The sequence below is a fragment of the Schistocerca serialis genome, chromosome 3 (genome assembly GCF_023864345.2).
Source record: "Schistocerca serialis cubense isolate TAMUIC-IGC-003099 chromosome 3, iqSchSeri2.2, whole genome shotgun sequence".
Lineage (NCBI taxonomy): Eukaryota > Metazoa > Arthropoda > Insecta > Orthoptera > Acrididae > Schistocerca > Schistocerca serialis.
In genome coordinates, this window is record NC_064640.1 from 378606215 (window position 1) to 378629240 (window position 23026).

Genomic DNA, 23026 nt, shown 5'->3' on the forward strand with positions numbered 1-23026 from the left:
TGTGGCATGCATCAACAGTAGATACGTGATTCAAATGAGCAAAAAGTCTCTGTTGCAATTATGTAACTATATTAATTCCAAGTATGCATCTCACATGGTTAGCACATCATAAGACTGGAACAGTAAGGAAATAAATTACAGCTCAGACATGTGAACCTAGTAAGCAGTGGATACAATATCGTTAAAAGTTGAATGAGTTTTAAGAAAAAGCTCTAAATCTTACTTGGTTAGACACTGGAAATTTTTTGTATGGGGCCATGTCATCATATAAAATGGCGGTGGGGAACAGCCTTGTCATAAACTACAAGTTAATGCAGGGGAACCCTAAAAAGAGGTAAAAAGATAAATATAAAAAATATTGAGTATAACAAGTTGGGTGAGGAGTGGTAAATAAAATATAATCATAATAAAAAGAAGATGTCATGTAATTAAAACTCACCATGGTAGAAAGAAGATCTGGTGACAGTGGTAGATATGCATTTACAACCATCAAACTGAATAGGTGGAACTGCAGTGTCCTGCTGCCCTCACTGACTGTAAACACAGAAGTGGTATAGCATATAGTGAGATTGCAGATGGGGAACTGTGTGAATTGAGGGCCAGCAAGTGGAGACGCTGGAGGAGCGGGAATATAGAGGAGGAGGAGATTAGTGTTTAACATTGCCATTTTGAAGGAATCATCTCAGCATTTGCCTTAAACAATTTAGAGAAATCACGGAAAACCTAAGTCTGGATGGACTGATGCTGCTTTGAACTGTCATCCTCCCGTTATGAGAATATGAATGACGTGTGAAGGCATGCGGAGGAGGGTCAGTGGGGGAGAAGGATGTAAAGGGGATGAGGTTAAATACACAGGGAACATTATGTGTTAATATCAAAGAAAAGGGATAAAGGAGGGGGGGGGGGGGGGATAAAAGAGGGGGTAAAAAGAGGAAATGGTGTGATAGAGGTTTGTGATTAAGGAAAGGGAAACTTATAATGCTGTTACATAATTACAACAGAGACTGTTTACTCATTTGAAATCTGTAATGATCATATCAAATTTCTGCGGAATTAGCTGGAATGAGTCTACCACAGCAGTTAAGTGAAAAGTGACACAATGTCAAAACTGAACATGACAAATCTCTTCTGAAGCTGTAATCCTTGCAAATGTTGTACAAAGTCAGTGGAGTCCCATTTATGGTGTTCACATTTCCTAATGGTTGAACTGAGAACACCCATAAGGCATTTGACCAGGTGATAACTAGGAGAACCCAGATTGATGGCCATCTCATTCTCATGTATCTTATGGAGACCATATAATCTTGGTGAACTTGGGCCAGTCATTCTTGTTGGTTGCTTTTGTAGACAACCTCCTTGAGGTGCCTTAGTGGCTTCATGCTTCAGTGAAAACGTGGAGAACATAATCCAAAAAGTTCCTTATTGTGCTGTGATAATAAGGATAAATTTCAGCTTACCATTTATAAATGCAAGACATATATGCTTAGAACATATGGTACAGACAGGCATAATGTAATTACATATGTATTACATATGTCATTAATGCATGTATGTAAAGTAAGCAAACTTCCAGATGCTTTCAGCACCAAAATCTAGTCTCGTGCAGAGCACATTATATGTACAAGGTGTACTACTTTGCTTCCGCCATTTTTTCCCCAACATTTTAGGCTTTAATGAAACAAACTGGTTACACGTGTATTATTCAAAGTATTTTCCATTGCTGGCCACTACTTTCTCCCATATTTCGGGCAGCATACAAATCCCACGTCAAAAAAATTGTTCATCTTTTGAAGCGATCCACGAATCGATCCAATTTGTGACTTCTTCATGAGATCGGAAGTGTTTGTCAGCCAGGCCATGCACCATTGATCTAAACAGGTGATAGCCAGAGGGAGCAATGTCTGGAGAATACAGCGGGTGGGATAGGACTTCCCATTTTAACGTTTCCGAGTACATTTTGACCTCTTTCGCAATGTGGGGTCGAGCATTGTCATGTTGCAAAATCACTTTATCATGCCTCTCGCTGTATTGCGGCCGTTTGTCTTTTAATGCTCTGCTCAAATGCATTAATTGCATTCGATAATGAGCACCTGTGATTGTTTCACTTGGTTTTAACACCTCATAAGGCACAATGCTGAGCTGGTCCCACCAAATGCTGAGCTTGATCTTGGAGCCATGAATATTCAGTTTGGCCATCAACATGGAAACATGGCAGGGATATCCCCATGATTTTTTTGCATTTAGGGTTATTGTAATGAACCCATTTTTCATCCCCAGTCACAATGTGACACAGAAATCCCTTCTGTTTTTGCCTCTGAAGCGACTATTTACAAAAACACAAACGCTGTTCAACATCTCGTGGTTTCAGCTCACATGGGACCCAAGTTCCTTCTTTCTGAATCATGCCCATAGCCTTGAGACATTTTGAAATGACTTGCTGTGTCACTCCTACTGATCGTGCCAATTCTTCTTGGGTTTGATGCGAGTCTTCACTGAGCAATGTCTCCAATTCTGCATCTTCGAAAACATTCTCTCTTCCACCACTATGCCAGTCTACGACATTAAACTCACCATTCTTGACACGTTCAAACCACTCACGACACATCATTTCACTAATAGTGTCCTTACCATACATACTTGAGAGCATTCGATGAGACTCAGCTGCTGTTTTCTTCATATTGAAACAAAACAGTAACACCTCCTGCAAATGACGAGAATTAGGCTTGTAAACCGACATTTTCAATCAAGAACAAATTTATGATGCAGACACAAATTTACTAATGTTTGAATGAGGTTAAGTTGACCGAGGTCCAAGCTAACTGCCTGACGTCTGCGATCAGTTTCTTTCGACCGCTACATACCGTTGTCACCACCTATCAGCAAACAGCGGAAGCAAAGTTGTACACCTTGTAATATGTTTTATCATGAATAATACAGGACAATTATCCAATGAAGGAATAAAATATTAATGCCCTTGACACTTTATGACATTAAGTTTCTCATCTCTTATCAATCCTTGTTTTGTTACAGGGATTTATCTGGGAGTCAGCACCTGACTTCAAGGCTCTTATCATCTTTGCAGAACATCGTTATTATGGTGACTCCCTGCCTTATGGCAATAAATCTTTTTCTGTAAGTGATATGTTCATATGTGCAGTGCTTGTAAAATTAATGTAACCTGATCCTGTGAAGAACATTTTTGTTAGATATACAGTTTTGGTGTGTTACTTAGTGACACATTTTTCTGCACTACAGGACCCGAAATATTTAGGCTACCTAACATCACAACAAGCATTGGCTGACTATGTGGATCTAATACAGCATATAAAATCCAAACAATTATCAAGACCATTTAACCGGCAGAATCCAGTTATAGCTTTTGGTGGGTCGTATGGCGGAATGCTTGCAGCGTGGATCCGCATGAAAATATCCACATATTGTTTCTGGGTAATTATTTTAATATTTAATCTCTTGTTAAGTGAGATATTGCTTGATTTTTAATTTAACATTCATTTTCATTAGCCTTTAAATAGTTTTTTTGTAATTTTCTCTGAATTTTTTTTTTTTTTTTTTTTTTTTTTTGTCTTACTCAGATTTATATTGTTTGTTTAGTTATCCTAGCAAATCTCCTTAATAACTTAATTTCTACATTTCTTTGTCTGTTTCTTCTTGCAGTTACAATGGTTCCCATGTCCTGGGTAACTGATATTGATTATCAGATAATGATCCAATACAATAATATTTTTTTTAATTTCTAGTCCAAATTCTTCTCATGTAACATTTCATCAGTGCAGCTAGTCTGAAATGTGCTTAAACATAGTTTTAAAATATTTTCAGGGATTGTTTACATAGTCATATCTTTGCCAGGCATGGACCCAGGAGAGGGGTCATTGGGATCTTGAACCCCCCCCCCTCCCCCCCCCCCCCCCCCCCCCCCCCCCCCGCCTTTCCCAACCCTCCCACAGTCACACAAAAAAATTTTTTTTGTACACAAATTTTTATTTTTACATAAACTAATATTCAGAGAAAAAGTGGCATGAAAACTAAGAAGTCTTGAGAATGGCAAGAAACTCCAGAACTCGCTACATTTTTAACACAGGATACTTTTCAGTTGATTGTACGAGTGCCTGATCACATGGGTGGCCTTGTTGCCTGACCACTAACATTCCAGTTAGGTGAAGGCTGACTGTGTCTGCTGTCAACAAGAGATCAGATATGGCTCATGAATCCACAGGTTGAACTGGCAAACTACATAAGGGTCTACGCGTTGCACGCAACCGTACGGTACGTTAACTCGCGCTCACCAACTGACCTGTCTGGAATGCTGACCATTTGCTTGGTCAGTAGACGCACGTCCGGCCACACTGTGACGGAAAGTATGCGACTGGCCGCTGTCCGCAGCGCGCAGTATTAACTAGTGCGGCCTCGGGTGCGAATATGTCTCTTTTCTTAGCTCACCATGGAGCCTTACAATATGACCGTAATTAGCCAGTGTTAGGATGTCAGACACAGTGATGATGGGTGCGTGTAGCGTGCGTGTTTTATAATCCACGTTTCTTAATAAAACTGTTTAAACTTACTTCTTGTGTTCGCGTATTGCCATACCTCAAGGACCCACCGCTTATAAATCCTGACAAAATATTCGTGTAATCACCATCTGGGGCAACAACACAAACTACCCCCTTATTGGAAGTTTAGCAGTTGGAGACAAAATGAGACATACCCCACTAAGAAAAAATAAGAGGAGAAGCAACTGAAAGAAATGGCATCCCTCTCATTTACATGCTTGCATAACCATAATTTGTAAACAGTCATGGTGCTTAGTGAAATACTGATAATTTTGATTGCAAACATGTATTTTATATTGTTTAAATTATGAAATTACTGAAGTTGTGAGAGTTCATTGCTATTATAGTTCATAAATTAATCATGTGACACATATACTTCTATACTTCTCAGATTTTCAGACGTATACCTTTCAAAGGATGCATTTTTCTGAATTGCAGTTTCTTGCACATTATGGTAAAGCAATGATTAAATTATTATTATTACAGTAAAATATTTTATGGTAATTAAGCTATTTATTATCATTCAGCTTGTATTCAGAGACAGTAACAAACCATAATCACCACAGAACCTAACCCTGGATCCATACCTATTCTTTGCTTCACTCTAAATACATTTTGTTCCTTAACCTCAAGTTATTTTTCCTTGCTAACATACTTCTATACTTGAAATGTTGCATTGCTGGTCCACATTTGACATCCTCATTTCTCACTTCATATTCTGTGGTGGCTCTGAACTGACATAATTCTGTATGTTCTATTTTCCTAATTGTTATTCACGCTTGTTGGTCTCTTCAGAATTTCTGATTGCATTTGCTTACTCTATGATGAAAAGCAATTCCCAATTCCATGAGTATAGTATTCTACAGTTCCTGGCATTAAAATAGTCACTGCAAGAATGGTACAGGTAGCTGCTCAAGAAATTGTTTCAATGTATTTTTCTTGACACAATCCTTATATTTACAGAAGTTTTCTTTCTAAAAGGAGTTCACAGAAATCAGAAAAAAATCACATTCCATAAAACTGTTTTGTAAGAGGGGTCAGGATGGCAATGATGTAGTGAGCAGGTTGGCAGGGCAGCAGGTGTATGGGAGACAGATGGTCAACAAACAACAGAATGCAGAAGCAGTATATAGTAGTGTGTTTATTCAATGCATAAGGTACAGCAGCCTGAATGTCATCTTGCTGTGGTCAGCATGCAGGGATGTAAGCTGGCCCTGGAGTGTGGGAAGTTTGCAGAGATCAGTGCGCGGCCTTCATAAACACAACCAGCTCACAGTGTCGCCCCACATAACAGATCGTAGCAGTGCGGACTCAAGTGTCAACACTCTGGTGAGCAAAGTGTGGCATCATGCCCCAAGCAGAAGCCCAGCACACAGGGATGACAGGCCCTGGAGAAGGAGGTCATGCCAGCTCATGTAGAAGTGTGGCTAAGCGCAGATAACCCCCGAGTGCAGAGGCGAACCAGGAGGCCCCAGCACATTATACAGCAACAGTGGCCCACAGAGATAAGCCTGCAGTATTAGGATGTGCCCACAAAGAGCTGATGGTGGCTCAGCAGCTAGTTAGGCCCAGGTGCACATTACGGACTAGAGATCTGAAAAAGAATAAGTATGAGTCCAATGTTGAGGGTTGCATACATTAGAAACCAAGGTGTCACTGTAACATCATTGTTATGCTGCCTGTCTTCCTTCCTTCCTTGCTTCCTTTCTTCCTGCTGCAGTTCTACAAGTGTGATGAGTCTCAGAATGGTGGCACTGTGGTCTCTTACTACTTGCTGATCATTTCCTCTAACTGAATCATGCTGCACTGTAAGGCTATTCGTGACTTAGTAAAAATGTTGATTGCACGATATTGCTGTTGTAGTGTAGCACTGACAGGGCAAGAATGATCGATTGTTGCTATCAGATGACCTATAATTAAACTGTGTTTTGTGAGACTGTGGAGGGTGTAAGAAGAAAATTAAATGATGCAGTGTATACAATTGCAAATATACCCCATAACAGGAAGTGTGAGGCCTGGAAAAAGTTCGATGTTATAGTCCATGTTTCAGATGAGAAACATAGTGTTCATCCAGTGTAAACAAAATGATTGTGTTCTTATTTATGCCACAGTCACCATGAGAAAACATTTGTGCACTGACAAATGAAAACAAGGTACAGAGCAGTGTCACTGTTCTGTACCTGTGACCAAAAAACTTGTTATTTGTGCATTCTGTTGCGTGGCAACTTGCATTTGTGGACTAATAATGAGTTGTGTAGCTTATAATTCATTTCTGTAACTTTTCCAAAGACTTTTGCAAATTTATTTTAATAATTAATCACCATTTAGAGACTACAGTTCATCCTCAAATTCTGTTTTCATTTACTGTCAACACAGACCCAGTAATGTGTTGAAAGAGTGTGTATGTGAACATAATTGTTTGACATTGTCTGAATAGAGACTAAATATTAAAGTAAATTTACAGCTGTCTTCAAAACAGTTTTAAGCATATACATACATACAAACATAAACATAAATACATACAGGCATAAAAACATATATAAATATATAGCCATACATATGAATCCATCCATACATACATACACTTAGGTGACAAAAGTCATAGGATAGTGATATGCATGTACACAGATGGCAGTAGTATCATGTACACAAGGTACAAAAGGGCACTGTCATTTGTACTCAGTGACTCATGTGAAAAGGTTTATGGTGTGTTTATGGCCACACAATGGGTATTAACAGACTTTGAATGCAGAATGGTAGTTGGAGCTAGGTGCGCAGGACATCCCATTTCACAAATCATTATGGAATTCAATATTCGGGGATCCACAGTGCCAAGAGTGTGCCGGGAATACCTAATTTCAAGCATTATCCCTCATAATGGACAATGCAGTGGCTGATGGTCTTCACTTAACAGCCGAGAGGTGTGGTGTTTGTGTAGAGTTGTCAGCACTAACAGACAAACAACACTGCATGAAATAACCACAGAAATCAATGTGGGATGTATGAAAAATGTATAAATTAGACCGGCGTGGTGACGTTTGGCATTAAAAGACTGTGGCAGCAGATGACCAATGTGAGTGCCTTAGCTAACAGCATGACATCACCTACAGCAGCTCTCCTTGGCTCATAACCATATTAGTTGGGCCCCAGATGACTGGAAAACCATGGCCTGGTGAGACAAGTCCTGATTTTCGTTGGTAAGAGGTGATGGTAGGGTGTGAGTGCTTTGCAGACCCCACAAAGCCATGGACCCAAGTTGTCAACAAGGCACTGTGCAAGCTGGTGGTGGCTCCATAATGGTGTCGGCTGTGTTTACATGGAATGGACTGGTTCCTCTGGTTCAGCTGAACCGATCATTGAGTGGAAACGGTTATGTTCGGCTACTTGGAGACCATTTGCAGCCATTCGTGGACTTCATGTTACCAAACAACAATGGAATTTTTATGGATGACAGTGCTCCATGTCACCGGGCCACAACAGTTCACGATTGATTTAAACAAAATTCTGGTCAGTTCACGTGAATGATTTGGCCACCCAGATCATCTGACATTAATCCCATCGAACATTTATGGGACATAATCGAGAGACCAGTTCATGCATAAAATCCTGCATCAGCAACACTGTCACAATTATGGATGGTTGTAGAGGCAGCTTGGCTCAATATTTATGCAGGAAACTTCCAACAACTTGTTGAGTTGCTGCAGTATGCCGGGCAGAAGGAGTTCTGACACAATATTAGGAGGTATCCCATGACTTTTGTCACCTCAGCATATACACCTACATCTATATACTTATGAACAAAATAACATTCAGTGCTAACCAATCATTCATTGTGTTGGTATATAATAATCATCAGACTGAATGTTTGCATTGTAGGAACAATGCCATGAGTCCTTGGTTATACTAACTAACCCTTGTACTCACTACCTCTTCCATGCTGCTATAGTACACTTGCCCTTGATAACAGACTCAAGTGATGAGTTTTTGGTTAAGTGGGCAATGGTGGAGTCTGATGAGTCAAGGCTTTGAGCATATAGAGATGGTGAATTCTGAGGTGATGTCATAGGACCTTCTGGGGATATAAAGCAAGTTTACAGAGCTCATTCCTGCTCTCTACTGTGGACCCCAAGGTAGATGCCCTCAAGTTGGCAGTGGTCAACCAGCAGGTGGCCATCCAGCTGGGAGACACCATTGTAGCTGCTGGTGGCATCTGGACTGAGGCATAGCTGCAGTTCCAAAGTTAGCAGAGGTTGTGTCTAGTAAAAGCAGGCTGGATGACCCACATCAGGTCAATGACTGACATGGAGTACCTCTCAGAGCTGACTGCAGATGATGACTGACACTGCATAGCGGAAACAGGCAGTATTTATTGTGGCTCGCTACACCCATGTTTTGACATGACCTCATTCTTCATCACATAGGCCACAATAGTGATGCAGCATGTGGTAATCCAGGTCATTACTACTGCAATCTCGTTCCTGTACATTGCTGCACATTGTTGTGTCAGCAGTATAGCAGCCTCAGCAGTGGTGTCAAGGCTGAACATGTGCTTACTCTTCCTATTGTAAGGCCCAGGTGGCGATTCTTACTGTCAGCATAGCCCACCTGTAACTTCTTGCAAAAGAACATCAACCAGCACCCCATCTAGTTGGCATCTCTAAAGCTTCTTGCATCAGCTTGCAATGATAGCTGCCTCATATGGAGGCATACAGACAGTTGTTTTTCTCTCACACAGGAAAGGAAATGAGTAGTAGCGGTACAGGGTACCCTCTGCCACACACCGTATGGTGGCTTGTGGAATGCATATGTAGATGTAGATGTAGATATAGAAATGAAGGAACCAGTTCATGTAGCTGAACAGTTGATCAGTCAAAGTGCATCTTATTAATATTTATAAACTTGAGAAATTTTATGCTGTGAATCTTACTTATATTTATTATTATTAATATTTACATTTAAGAGTCAAAATTTCTGTGATTCTGTGGACCTTTAGTGTCAACACCTGCCATAAGAGAGATCTACCAAAGAAGAAGAAGAAGAAGAAGAAGAAGAAGAAGAAGCATAGTATGTGCTACATTGGCTGTATAAAGGAAGAAGCCTGCTTTGGCACTGTGTGTACTTTTGTAAGGCACCATATGTCACACTTTATCCTGGCCTAATCTATAAAATACCATTATTTAATAAATGCATTCATCAGCTCAGACAGAAACAAAACTATCAATACAATAATACATAATCCTTTTCAGAATATTTAGTATGTTCATATTCTTTACAGGAAACGTTAAAGTATTAATATTAACAACTAGAAATATTAAATTTATCCTAGAAGAACAGAATGAAACTACTTTTTATCATTAATGGATTCATTTGATTCTTCTGTTGTATTCTCATTTCACAGAGCAATTGCAGCCTCGGCTCCTATTTTGCAATTCCCAGGGCTTGTTCCATGTGAAGCATTTTATAGAATTGTTACATCAGATTTCAGCTCAGAATCTAAAGAATGCTCTAATACAATACGTAAATCATGGGATATCATCAGAAAGCTAAGCAAGACAGGTATGAATAGACTTTACTTCTTGTGATTGCATCATCGTGAACTATAATATTGCTGAAATAAAGTTTAGTTTCCGCATTTTATATGTGTTTTCTGATTTTTTTGATGTCCTTTTTCTTTAGTAGTGGTCATACCATTAAAGTAACAGTGTTTTAGTTAATGCAGTGTTATAGTTACTGGTACAGCAAAATGAGATCATTGTATGATTTAACTAGTGAAAAATTTTGCTCCCCATAAATATAGTACACCTTGTAAAAATGATTTATATGACCAGCAACATGTATAAATACTACACACACAGGTGATGCAGTTGTTTGCACACTGGACTTGTATTTGGGAGGACGACGGTTCAATCCCGCATCCGGCCATCCTGATTTAGGTTTTCCGTGATTTCCCTAAATCGCTTCAGGCAAATGCCAGGATGTTTCCTTCGAAAGGGCATGCCGACTTCCTTTCCCATCCTTACACACACACACACACACACACACACACACACACACACACACACACACACACACACACACACACACACACACACAAATGGATGCAGACAGTTGTATTAAGAACCTCTGGGAGTGCACACCATGAAATACATCTCCAGAATGAGGAATAATCAGTACATGCATACTGCAAAGATAGATATTTGGCAATCACTCTTGTTTTTAGTATATAAAAATAATCTTCCATCATATATCCAAGAAGAAAAAGTAGTTCTCTTTGATACATTGTAAGTATTATAATCAAACCTAAGGGAGTAACTGCAACACTTGAAAAAGTAAATAACATTTTCTTGAAAATTAATAACTGGCTCTCTGCAAACTGACTGTCATTGATTTTATCTTTGGCAGTGAGGATGTAAAAAAATGTTACTTACTTTCCCTGTTTTCATTCACTAATGTCTTATGGCATCATATTCTGAGATAACTTGTCATTTAGGAAAAATGTACTCGTTGCATAGAAGCACGTAACAAGAGTAATATATAGTGTCCCCTGTAGAGCCTCTTGTAGACAGCTCTTTAAACAGTTAGGCATACTTACAACACTACTACAGAGTATTTACTCCTTTATGAAGTTTGTTGTCAACAATCAAGCACAGTTTGAAAACATTATCATTCCTAAATATAACACTGATTTACACTTTCCATCACTTTACCTTAGTGTGACACAGAAATGAGTGAGGTATTTATCTATAAAAATCTTTGGTTGTCTACCCAGTGATATAAACAATTTAACAGATTCAAATAAAAACTGAAATGATATCTTCTTGACAATTCCTTCTACTCCATAGAAGAGAGAGAGAGAGGGGGGGGGGGGGGGGGAGGGGGAAGGGAGGAAGAGAGAGAGAGAGAGATATTGAACATAGTTAACTATAAATTATGCAGGGAAAAAATAACTTAAATCATTGAGATTCTCACCATAGTGCCATATTTTTTGTTGATAAAGTGTACTATAATTGTAAAACTGATTTGTTCCACATCTTAGCAAGGTGTTGCAATTATGGTCAACAGAATAATCACGGAACTATAACTCATGGCTACACCGCTGCAGCCCACTGGTGTGAAGGTTTATGTCAGGTAAAGTGGGTGTGAAACAAGGAGGGGAAAGAAGCATGAAGAGAAGAGAGAGTTATAGTTAGGGATGTAAAGATGACAAAAGGTTGTGGCACTGATGAGAAACGATATTGCAGTGCCTGTGTTGTTAAGAAGAATGATGCAATGTTCTTTCTGACATGCATCCATGTGCAAAGGAACATTGCATCCCTGTTCTTAACAACACAGGCACTGCGATATTGTATTTATTGACTGATATCAGGCAGTGACTTTTAATCAAAATGTCTTCCGCTGAACGGGAATGACACAATGTGTGTATTAGTACAGATTTATGACACAGGAATGAGAACATATGGAAGTTTGGGAATGGCCATGGGTCATGCCTGGATACCCAAAGCAGTTAAGGCAACCACTTGCATAAAGTGAGAAATCCAGGTTTGAGTCTCGGTCTGGCACAAATTTTCACTGTCATCATTCCATTATAGAGCTCATAGTTGTCAGTATTTGCAACTGTGAATACATTTCATGCACTGTTGAGATAGCATTGGTGTAAGGAGGCAAGCTGTACATGGTACCAGATGAAATAGGAGGAGTGGACTAGGGGAGGGAGGAGGCAGGATAGAACAGGGGGAGACTGCAAAGAAAACAATGTCAGCATAGTTTAATAGATAGATGGATCAGCTAGTGTGAAGTACGGCAAGGGGAGAGGGGGAGTATGGTGATAGTGATGGAAGTGGATGTGGGACAGGGTTGAGCAGAGACTAAGGCCCTTTTTGCATCCCCCCTTCTGTCCCCTAACTACCAGCCTCCACTCCCTTCATCCCTTCTTTCCCCTTCGCTCTTCTTCATACTCATTCCATCTAAGACAACACCTCACCCCAGTAAGGCTGCAGCACTGGTTCAATGTAGCCCTGTGTGTGTGTGTGTGTGTGTGTGTGTGTGTGTGTGTTTTAGCTTCAAAGAAAGTCATTGCCTGAAAGCTTAGCTAAGCGTTTAATTTATTGTGCATGTCTACCACTCAACAGTTCAACAATTCTGGTGAGTCATTACCTTTATTCTTTCTGTTGTGTCCAGTCCATTATTATTTAACACAAATATGAATATGAAAAGTTATCAAGATCCTTTTTCTAACACCTCTACTGTTACCTTTCAGGAAGTGATTAGGAGCAGTAACTTTTCCAGTAGAATGGCCGCATCTACCTTACTTACCTCTTCTGAGTGTTTATTTTGAAAGCAGCCAAACAATATTATCACAAGCATGTTTCCACAGTTTCTTACACTTTATATCACAATCTGAAAAATAAATGTCATTTGTTGGTTGTGCATATTTATACCTCAGTAGTGAGTTATTCAATTTTGTGTGGCACACTTGATTTGTAACCTTACACACTATTATGTATCAACTGCCTTTAACTAACTTATTTATTAATATGGAAATGGAAAAATATTTTTGAAATATGGATAATGGAAGGAACAAAGGTAACTACTCACCCTACAGTTGAAATATTGTCTAGTTAAGAGGCACCTAAACAAGAATGAAAACATTACCAAACTTGCAGATGATGTCCTCCTTTATACACAACTAGTACATAAGAAAACACACACACATTGCCTTTGTTGAATGCATATTGCAGGTACTGCAGCTTAACTGCAGTGAGTGTTTATTTCAGATAGGATGGGAGGCGAGAGCCAGAAGAAAGTTGGGATTTAATGTTCCATTGACCATGAAGTCATTAGAGAGAGAGCACAAGCTCAGATTGAGAAATGATGGGAAAGGGAAGAGGTTGTGTCCATTTCAAAGGAACAGTCCATCAGAGGCAAACCTCATCCTAACAAAGGCAGGGCCACCTATGAGAGCAATCACATCATGTATCACCTCTGTCACAACTTTTCCACAACCCTTTATGCAGGCAAATCTACCAACCAACTGTTCCAAATAAATGGACACCACCAAACTGTAGCCACAATGAGAGTTGACCAGCCGTTTGTGGAGCGCTCTGCTGAGCACAATACGCTCAACTTAAATGGACGCCTTGCAGTCTGTGTCATGTGGATCCTCCCACCCCATCCCCAATATCAACTCCTTCATTTTTTCATCATTTCCATCATCAATTTGCCTTCATTAGTTTAGGGAAATCACAGAAACTCAATCTGCATGACTATATAGGGAATCTGAATTGCTGCCTTCCACAGTACAAGCCTCGTGGCTTACTGCTGTGGCACCTGTTTTGGTGCAAGGAAGAAAGGTGGCAGAGGGAATGTTAGCAAGCATATGAGATACAAAGTGGGAGTTGAGTGTGATGCACAGTGAATAGATGGAGATTGAACAGAAAAAGAGGGAGTGAAGTGGGGAGTATGGAGACAGGAGTGAAAGGGGATGTTGCACAGGGCATGTGGAGATTAAGGCCAGGAGGATTGTGGGGTACAAGGATGTGTTGCAAAGACAGTTCCCATCTACACAGGTCAGAGGAGTTGATATTGGGGATGGGGTGGGAGGATCCACATGACACAGACTGCAAGGCGTCCATTTAAGTTGAGCGTATTGTGCTCAGCAGAGTGCTCCACAAACGGCTGGTCAACTCTCATTGTGGCTACAGTTTGGTGGTGTCCATTTATTTGGAACAGTTGGTTGGTAGATTTGCCTGCATAAAGGGTTGTGGAAAAGTTGTGACAGAGGTGATACATGATGTGATTGCTCTCATAGGTGGCCCTGCCTTTGTTAGGATGAGGTTTGCCTCTGATGGAACTGTAATAGTATGTGCTGGGTAGGTGCATAGAACAGATATTGCATCTGAGTCTTCCACAAGGGTGTGACCTATGTGAAAAAGGATTTGGAGTATGGGTGGCATGGCAATGGTAAGAATTTGAAGCCTGGCAAAGAATATAGTTAAACTTTTCCAGTTTGTGGTGATATTGGCTTAAAGGGGAGTAAGGAGTTTTCATTTGCAACTGGTTCATGGGGATGGTTGGAATAGTAGGGGCATGTGTGGATGTGGCACAAGAGATCTGTTTGCTGACTAGGTTTGGCAAGTAATGCCTGTCTGTGACCTTTCTCATTCTGGATGAGGGATTGTCCATTATTTCAGATGCACTGTCCACAGGTGGCCAAGATTTTTGAGAGAGACTTTTCATTATGGATTGATGGATGCCATGAAAATGGAGGTACTGTTGATAGTTAATGGAATTTATATTGACACAGAGGTTAACACCCAGGAAGATGGCATAATGGGCTGAGAAGGACCAGTCAAGTGAATGGGAGAGAATGTGTTAAGTCTGTGGATGAACAAAGATAGAATGTCTTAATCTTGTGTCTTCATAATAAACCTGAACCAAGCAAATGGTTTGGGATCTTGGGTGGTTGGGAAGGTTTCCTGTGGCCCAGTAACAGGTTTGGTGTTGGAGTGTGCCAAGCAGACGTCCATGGCTGTGCCATCTATTCATCTGTATGTCTTCACCTCAAAGGAGAAGTAGTTATGGGTAAGGGTGTAGTTTTCGAAGTGTGTAAGGAATGAGATGATGGGTATGGAGTCAGTAGGACATTGCTGGAGGTTATGAAGGGGACATGGGCATGGAGAATATAGGTGCATAGAGATCTAGTGTCAGGTGTTAATGGGGTAGAGGTGGTCTCTCAAATGGCATTCTATGACCCACCCATCTATAAAATATGTGAGGAGATCCTGGGGGCACAACTACTCCCAACCTCCAAACTGTTGTCAAGATCAGAGTTCAGCACTCAGTAGCAGAAAACACTGCCGCACACAACATGCTCAACTTCAATAGTTGCTTCACAACCCGTGCGATATGGGTCTTCCACTTCTCCCCCCTCCCCCTCCCCCCTCCCCCTCTTCCTCCTCCCCCCACTCCCACACCCATAACATCAGCTTCTGTCACCTACATAGATGCAAATTGTTCTTAATACACATCTTTCCATCTTCAATCCCACAATCCTCATTGTCTCTATGTCCATTAACTCCTGTTCCTCACCCATATCCACCACTACCCCATGGCTTCCCCCCTCCCCCCACCCACTTCACTCATTCTACTCTGATACCTTCCTGTCTGCAGTCTTCCTCCTCTTCTGTTTTGTCTTCCCCTCCCAGTCACTTCTCCAGGCCATTGTGCACCGCACACACCCTCTGCTAGCCTCACACACCCTCTGCTAGCTATACCAGAGCAAGCTCACCAACACCACATTCCTATCCAATGGGCTTGCTGCCTCTCCCTGCCAGCTATTTGTCATCCCTTCGTACATCCCCCACTCCCCCTCCCCACATCCTTTCTCACCACAAACTGAGGGAGGTGTTGCAGTGATAAGACACTGAACTTGTATTTGGGAAGGCAGTGGCTCATATCCCCATCTAGCCATTTAGAGTTGGTTCTTTGTGATTTCTGTGAATCACTTATGACAAATGTCAGCATGGTTCCTTTGAAATGGGCATAATCTATTTTCATTGCTATCCTTTCTCACTCCAGTTAAGCTGCAGTGCCAACATAGTGTAGTCAGTTATAGCTGTGTGTGTGTGTGTGTGTGTGTGTGTGTGTGTGTGTGTGTGCGTGCGTGTAAAAGGTTAGCAACATTTCCAGTCTTGTATATGTGCCTAGTGGCCACTCAGCACCTCTACTTTGTCTTGTTTCATTACTTTCACTCCTTCCATTTATAGTATCCCCGAGTGTAGGGAGGGCAATGAGCCAGAATGGTGCAAACAGGTATTGGAGGTGTGGGGGAAGCCCAGGAGGCTCCAGAGAAAGGTGGCCGCAAAGTTAACAGAAGTTCTCTATTGAAGCATTTGCACTGTGTAGCACACTGGGCTAATGACCAGCTGACCACTGAGTCCTGCTGGGCTGGCTGCTTGAATTCCCCATGGTACCGAAACAGAGACTCCGCTGTGCGCTTGCAGTCTCATTATGTAACCTGGCAGCAAGACTTCCTTGCCAGCTGCATGTACACTCACTGATGCCATATCTGTTGCAGCCCCTGGTGGCACCTCGGCTGCATCACAATGGGGAAACTCCACCACAATGAGGCACTAGTCCTGCAATGGTGGAAGATGGCTGGTGTACACAGGAAGTGACCCAAGGAGTTGGATGTGCTACTGGAGTAGACCTGGGATAGCCTGCTGTGCCATGACACTAAGTCCAGATAGTTCTTAGAGCTGTTGCCCCATCATAACCTTGAATCAGTGACTTCAATTGCAGTTCCGTGTGTCAACCTTGCCTGGCACAGCTCCTTCATCTTGGTAGAGTTGTGAGACTGAGGATAATTTTGTTACAAAATGGTCACTATTTACGCACTTGCTGCGCATATGCACCACTCCCAGTCACATAACATTACCGCCACTGCCATCGTGGAAACCTGTCTTGCCTCTTGCTGCACACATTTATGCAGTACTACTGAGTCCACTGTTTCAGCCAGCTCACATGTCTCACAAAATTGTGAAGGGCTCGTTGAATTATTACGGTAACATCATCCCATGCTCAGTTGCTGTCAGCTGCTGCAATATGCCACCCGGGCTCACAATAATATGCCCATATATGGTCGGTGCACAGAACATTATTTAACTTACTAATTATGCCTTTTTGAGTTATAATATTTAATTTTTGTTTGCGTGTTTGCAGGTACTGCATTATTTGATTGCTATGTATTCATATAAAACACCTGCTGAAAATTAACAAATATAATGTTCAACTATGTTAGTGAATCACAGAGTATCACCTCTAGATGACTGTCATTCCAGATGAAGGTCGAAAATGGCTGTCAATGAACTGGACACTTTGTAAACCACTTCAGTCTGAAGCTGACGCAGATCTTCTAATGTCTTGGCTAACTGATGTGTACACAAATCTAGCAATGCTAGACTACCCATATGCCACAAATTTTCTTCTTCCTCTTCCAGCTTACCCAATAAAGGTAATTCTACATTCAGTGTACATTCTGAAAAAAAAGTTAAGTTTCTATTTATTATGTATTTAACATGAGCTACCATGTAACTGATTAACACAAATTAGTTAAAGTGTTTGTGAAGAAGCAAATATGAAAACCATAATATACTCTCAACAGATTATGCCTTTCCTCTTTCTGTTCCCCATTGTGTTTTTTTGGTCTGCTTGCATGTTATTATTCCAACATTTTTGCTTCCTTCCCTTATGTCACTAACTGGTTTTATTTCTTTTCTCCCATATATTTTTGTTACCTGTCATTTTATACTTCCTTTTTATTTGTCATCTAAACACCACTTCCATTGTATTTGTTATTACTATTATTATTATTTTATCCAACTAATGACCACATCAAAATAACTATTCATTTCTCTTTTCTTTCTTCCGTATATAAAACACTTTCATTTTCTCAGAATTAGCTCTTTTCTTCTCCTCTGACCATTTGACTCCAGTTTTTCTTCTGTTTGGTTTGTCTTCCTGTCTTGACTTCTGGTCTGAATTTGTTTCTGTTGAATAAGGTCTCCTGTTCAGTCTGTATTTCTTCTAAACCCTCTCTGGTCTTGCCTCCCCACTCAATTTCCTTTCCTGTCTTCCCGCTTTGGGAGAATGTGAAGATCTTCTTTGTTAACCTGTTAAGTGGTTAGTTCATGTGTGTGCACCTCATCCTCACTGGGTAATTTGCACCAGCCCATACTGTCATGGTGGTGCTGTGTACTTTTCTCATACATAAAAGTTTTCCGTCATGTTTTCATTTTTTAATTTAAATTAATATTGGTTGGGAATGAACAAAATATATTGCAGAAGTCAAAAAAAAATTATTTTCATTGTTTCACAAGACATTTTCAGTGTGAAACATTTTAAAGGAAACTTAGCTTTCTGCACACCAGTGTGAAGTCTCTTTGTGAATGCCTTTTCTTGTGGACATCGTACACCTCCTTGTGTGTCTTTTATTCTTTGTGGGTGGCAGAAAATCTAGAAAATGCCTGACTGTAAGGCATATTGCTTTCAGTGTTAGAGATGGGCATCATACTGATGGCCCTTGTTGTGGTGAAGATATGGCGAGTTGTCGACCAAGACTAGCGATGCAGCTCATTTTACTTTGTTTGCCACCATGCATCTTGTACAGAATGTCTGCATTGAATCATGCAGTGTCGAATGTGTGGTGGAAAACCTTCTGATAATATTTTTTCAGCCTGCTCCTGGCCATCTGGTAGCTGTGCAACTGAGAATCGCAGTTATTGAATGATACCATTCTTTAGGTTTACATTTAAAAATGTATCATCATGGAAAGTGCTGACCATAACAACATATCTTTTGTCCCATTTCATTACCATCTGCTTGCATCTGTACCCTGTTATGTACTCTCCTTTCTTCAGTTTTTCATTTTTTATGAAGTTAGGGAACCCCTTCCTGTCTTGTCCCATTGTGCCAACATTAGTTTGTCCACCATATCTTGACTGGTGTACTAGTTGTCTAGATAAATGCTTTGACCTTTCCCAAGTAGATCATGTGCCAACTCAAAACAGGTTTAGAGGTTATTGTTCCTTCTGGATAGTGGCTACCATAATTAGTGTCCTTTCGAATGTAAACAATGAAGTCCCATACATACTCGGAGTTGCTTACACAGCAGTGTAGAATCTGCTGTACTTTGTTGGACTAAATTGCCTCCATCTAAGCCATAATTTCCAAAGTAACAACAATTCATCATTGGTGTTGTTCCTTTCTGGCAAGTATAGTGAAATGAATTTATGGTGCACATACTCCATAATCAGGTGAATTTTGAGTAGTTTTCTGCTGACAGTGCGTAATTGTCTGAGGCTGTGGTTTGTGGAGAATTCCTTGAAGTGTGAGTGTTCCAGTAAGTGTTTTTATCTCATCTCTTGTAGTATTGTGCGAACTGCAAACCCTGAAGCATGCTGCTAAATTGTGATAAGAAGCTATGAACTGTTGTGCATATAAGTTTGTATGTTCATTTATTACTTTGCACAAAGCACCATCCACGAAACACATAAAACAACTCATCACACCATATTGTTTTAGAAGCACGCATGTACCACTACTACCACTGAACAAATATTGATCACAAACTGAACTAGCATGCACAAATGCACTAGGTACCACGTGCGGCAACGGTGTCTTGTCGTCTAATGTTTCTGAATAAAAATCACTTGCTGTAACGTCAATGTCCATATCTCGAAAACTTTCAGAACTGTCACTGAAATTATCACCATGTCCTAAAAGCAGCTGTCTCTCTCCAAATATGCTAAATGATTTCTTTTCACTATTGCAAAATGTAATTCACTGATGCACTGGTAAACAAAGACAAAAAAGTGGAAAATATTGTAACTAGCCCAGAATATGCTTTAGTACCTGAAGAGAGCTATGATATAGTATACGAAGCTCAACTGATACCACAGTTTCAATGGCAGGCTAATAACTCATCATTCCCCATCAGCTACTAGCCACAGAATCCAGCGGATGGATATATCCATCCAACCCACTGTGAATTTGCAGTGTGTGGCTGGATATATCCATCATTCCCACTTAAAGGGTTAATATGTCTTCCTTCATTCTCTCTAGATGTTCATAGAGTGTACCATGACTTTTCCCGATCTCATCTGTTACTTTAGAGCAAAATGAGTTTATTTCTTTATTTGATCTGAAAACATAATTGCCATCTTTGTTCTTGGCTGTACAAATTTTTTTCTTTCTCTTCCAAATCATCATATGGAATTTTGTATACAGATAAAAATAATGTTTCCAACTCAGAGGACTCCCAGTTCTAAAACTGTAATGTGATGCCTTAATTTAACATCTCTAGAACGTAATTTTTTTAGTGTGCAGGTTTCTCACTTTTAAGTATGCTCTTTTCAGTTTCTCAGTTCTGATTTTAATTGCTTCTTTTTACTTTTTTTCCCCAAAAATTTGCAGTGGTCTGTCTTCGTGATATTAACATACTTGATTTTTTAAAAATTTTGGTGAGTTAGTGTCATTGGTCATGTATTCTGTCTTTTCAAAAGCTATTTGTAGACCTGCCTTTTCAACTGTCTTCTTCAGAAGTTCTAGTCCTTTCTTTGCATTCTCTAAGGTCCCTTCTATTATTATGAGGGTATTGGCAAAGCCCAAACAATTTATTGCTTCTTTCAATTTACTCAGCTTAAAGTAGTTATTAACTTTTTTGTTTTTTCCCTCGGTTTTCCATTCTCTTACAGCGGTTTTTCCAACACACAATTGAAAAATAGAGGTGACAGACTATCTCCTTGTCTGACTTCCGGTACAGGAACTAGAACTTGTTCCCAAAAATTTAATTTTAGATACTGTGTTTGTAAAAGTGTGTTTAGTTATTTTCAGAGTTTCCCTGTATGCTCTAAATTCTTTCATGATTCTGAGGAGAGAGTCTCTGCCTGTCAAAACATAAGCCTTTTTAAAATCAAATATTGACCCTTCCTTTTTATTTGATATTTTCTTCATGTACTTAATTATTTGTCTGGGGTTTAGAATTTTCTCTGGACAGGATCTGCTATTACTAAATCCAGTTGTATGGTCTCCAGCTTGTTTATTTAATTGAGGCTTTAATATGTCCAGAAGAACTTTTGATAAGATTTTATATTCTGATGATAGTAATGAAATTCCTCTGAGATACGGGTAGTACCATTTCAGTTTCTTCTGAAATAAAGGTAGTAATTTTCTCAAGGCTTCTTCTTTCTGTTTGAGATACTGGAAACCTATTTTGTTGTCTTTTTGGTGAATTGTATGTGTATTATTATTATTGTTATTATCGTTACCATTATTATTATCACTGTTATTATTGTTAACTTTGTCATTTTATTTCTTTCCGTTTATTGTTCCAATGACTCATTGTTGCATTTCTTAGTATATTTTGCTACATTTTCCTTATAATCAATTGATGTTCTGTGATTAGTTGACTTCATTCTTTTTACAATGTAGTGCCCAATTCTCATGATTTTGAATTTCAACTGCTTAATTTCATTGTGTGCTTCTTTCATCCTCTGAGCTTAGCCATTCTGCATGATTTCTCCTCCCATTTACCATCTATTATCATTATAAATTTGTATGTTAAAAATCTAGAATGTAGTATAAAACAAGGTTAATGCATTGTGTCAGATATATGTAGCTGATACATCATCTAGCAACAGAAAAACTCATGAACCAGCCATTCTGTGTGACATGGTGATGCAGAAAAGGCCTCTTAGAACAGAAAATTTTTAAAAATGGTACCCATTGCTTTCTCTTTTGTTATGGTATAAATGCATTCAGTTAAAATGTGAAACTTTGAACAGGTATGTCATAGCATTATGTAATGAGATAGTTGTACCATATCAGTAACTGTGTTAAGACTTCTTTCTATTTGAGAGACTAAAAAGCTGTTTTTAACTATAGAATAACATTTTACCACTCATTCTCCCATTGACACACCAGCTTTATTCTCAGTTGCAATGAAATACAAGCATACAAGTTACAGATAGCTTTTTTTGTTGTTGAGGGCAATTGCACCTGAAGTATCCATGCTTTAGAAATAAACTGCTTTAGCTGTATATGATCTTTTATTTACAGGAGCATGACTGTTTTTGTAATATCAAATCAAATCTACAAGATACTAAACATACAATCAACATTATGATAAAAAAAACAGATACCTATCCTAATAATCTAAGCTCTGTGACAACCAATATGAAATACTCACATGCCAGTAAAACATTAAGCTCATGATGCAGGAAGAAAGGGGAGTCAACCTTCTCAAAATAAAATACTGTTACCCACAAAAAGCAGGGCATCAGATTGGCCAGTTGAAAAACTGACGTATTAAAAGCGTGTTAACCTACAATGAAAAGAGCAAAATAAGACAACAACAAAAAACCTAAAAAGGCCCAGCTAGTAATGCTGAAAGCCCAATGGTTAAGAAAACTCACTTCATACCAGGGAGCAGTGCACAGCAAGCCTCCAACCATGTTGCTGTGCAGGGGCACACTGCTAGCCAGTATGCTCACGTGTGTCTTGGAGGGCACTAGTGCCACCCCACACATAGCAGGGAAAGCTACAAACATTTTTGTGCATATTGAAGTATGATGGAAATGATTGAGGCCCCCATTACGCAACACGACCATATAAACTATAGAATACTTGAGCATATAAAATAGATAAAACCATAGACCAGACACTAGAGTGTATAACATCAAACCTAGGATCAGTAACCAAGCAGACAGAGAACTATGACATTATTCCTTGAAAGGCAAAGTTGGATAGTACATTGTACTGTCTTAACTCCACATGATTATTAAGGGTGTGTTAATGGTATAGCTTTAGACTCTGTATAGTTCCAATCTCTTCCAGAATGTTTAAAGTGCCCCTTTACTTCTCTGGGTAAGGCTTTTAAATTATTAGCTAACCTGTTATGG

General features: G+C 39.7%; 1 protein-coding gene across 1 annotated transcript in view; it reads left to right on the forward strand.

Annotated features, from left to right (window-relative positions):
• Positions 1-23026, forward strand: part of LOC126470209 (lysosomal Pro-X carboxypeptidase) — a 59162-nt gene that overhangs the window by 10686 nt on the left and 25450 nt on the right. Inside the window, 5 exon segments of the mRNA XM_050097885.1 lie at positions 3031-3132; positions 3256-3423; positions 3425-3447; positions 9967-10124; positions 17408-17580. Coding sequence (XP_049953842.1) covers positions 3031-3132; positions 3256-3423; positions 3425-3447; positions 9967-10124; positions 17408-17580 — 624 coding nt within the window.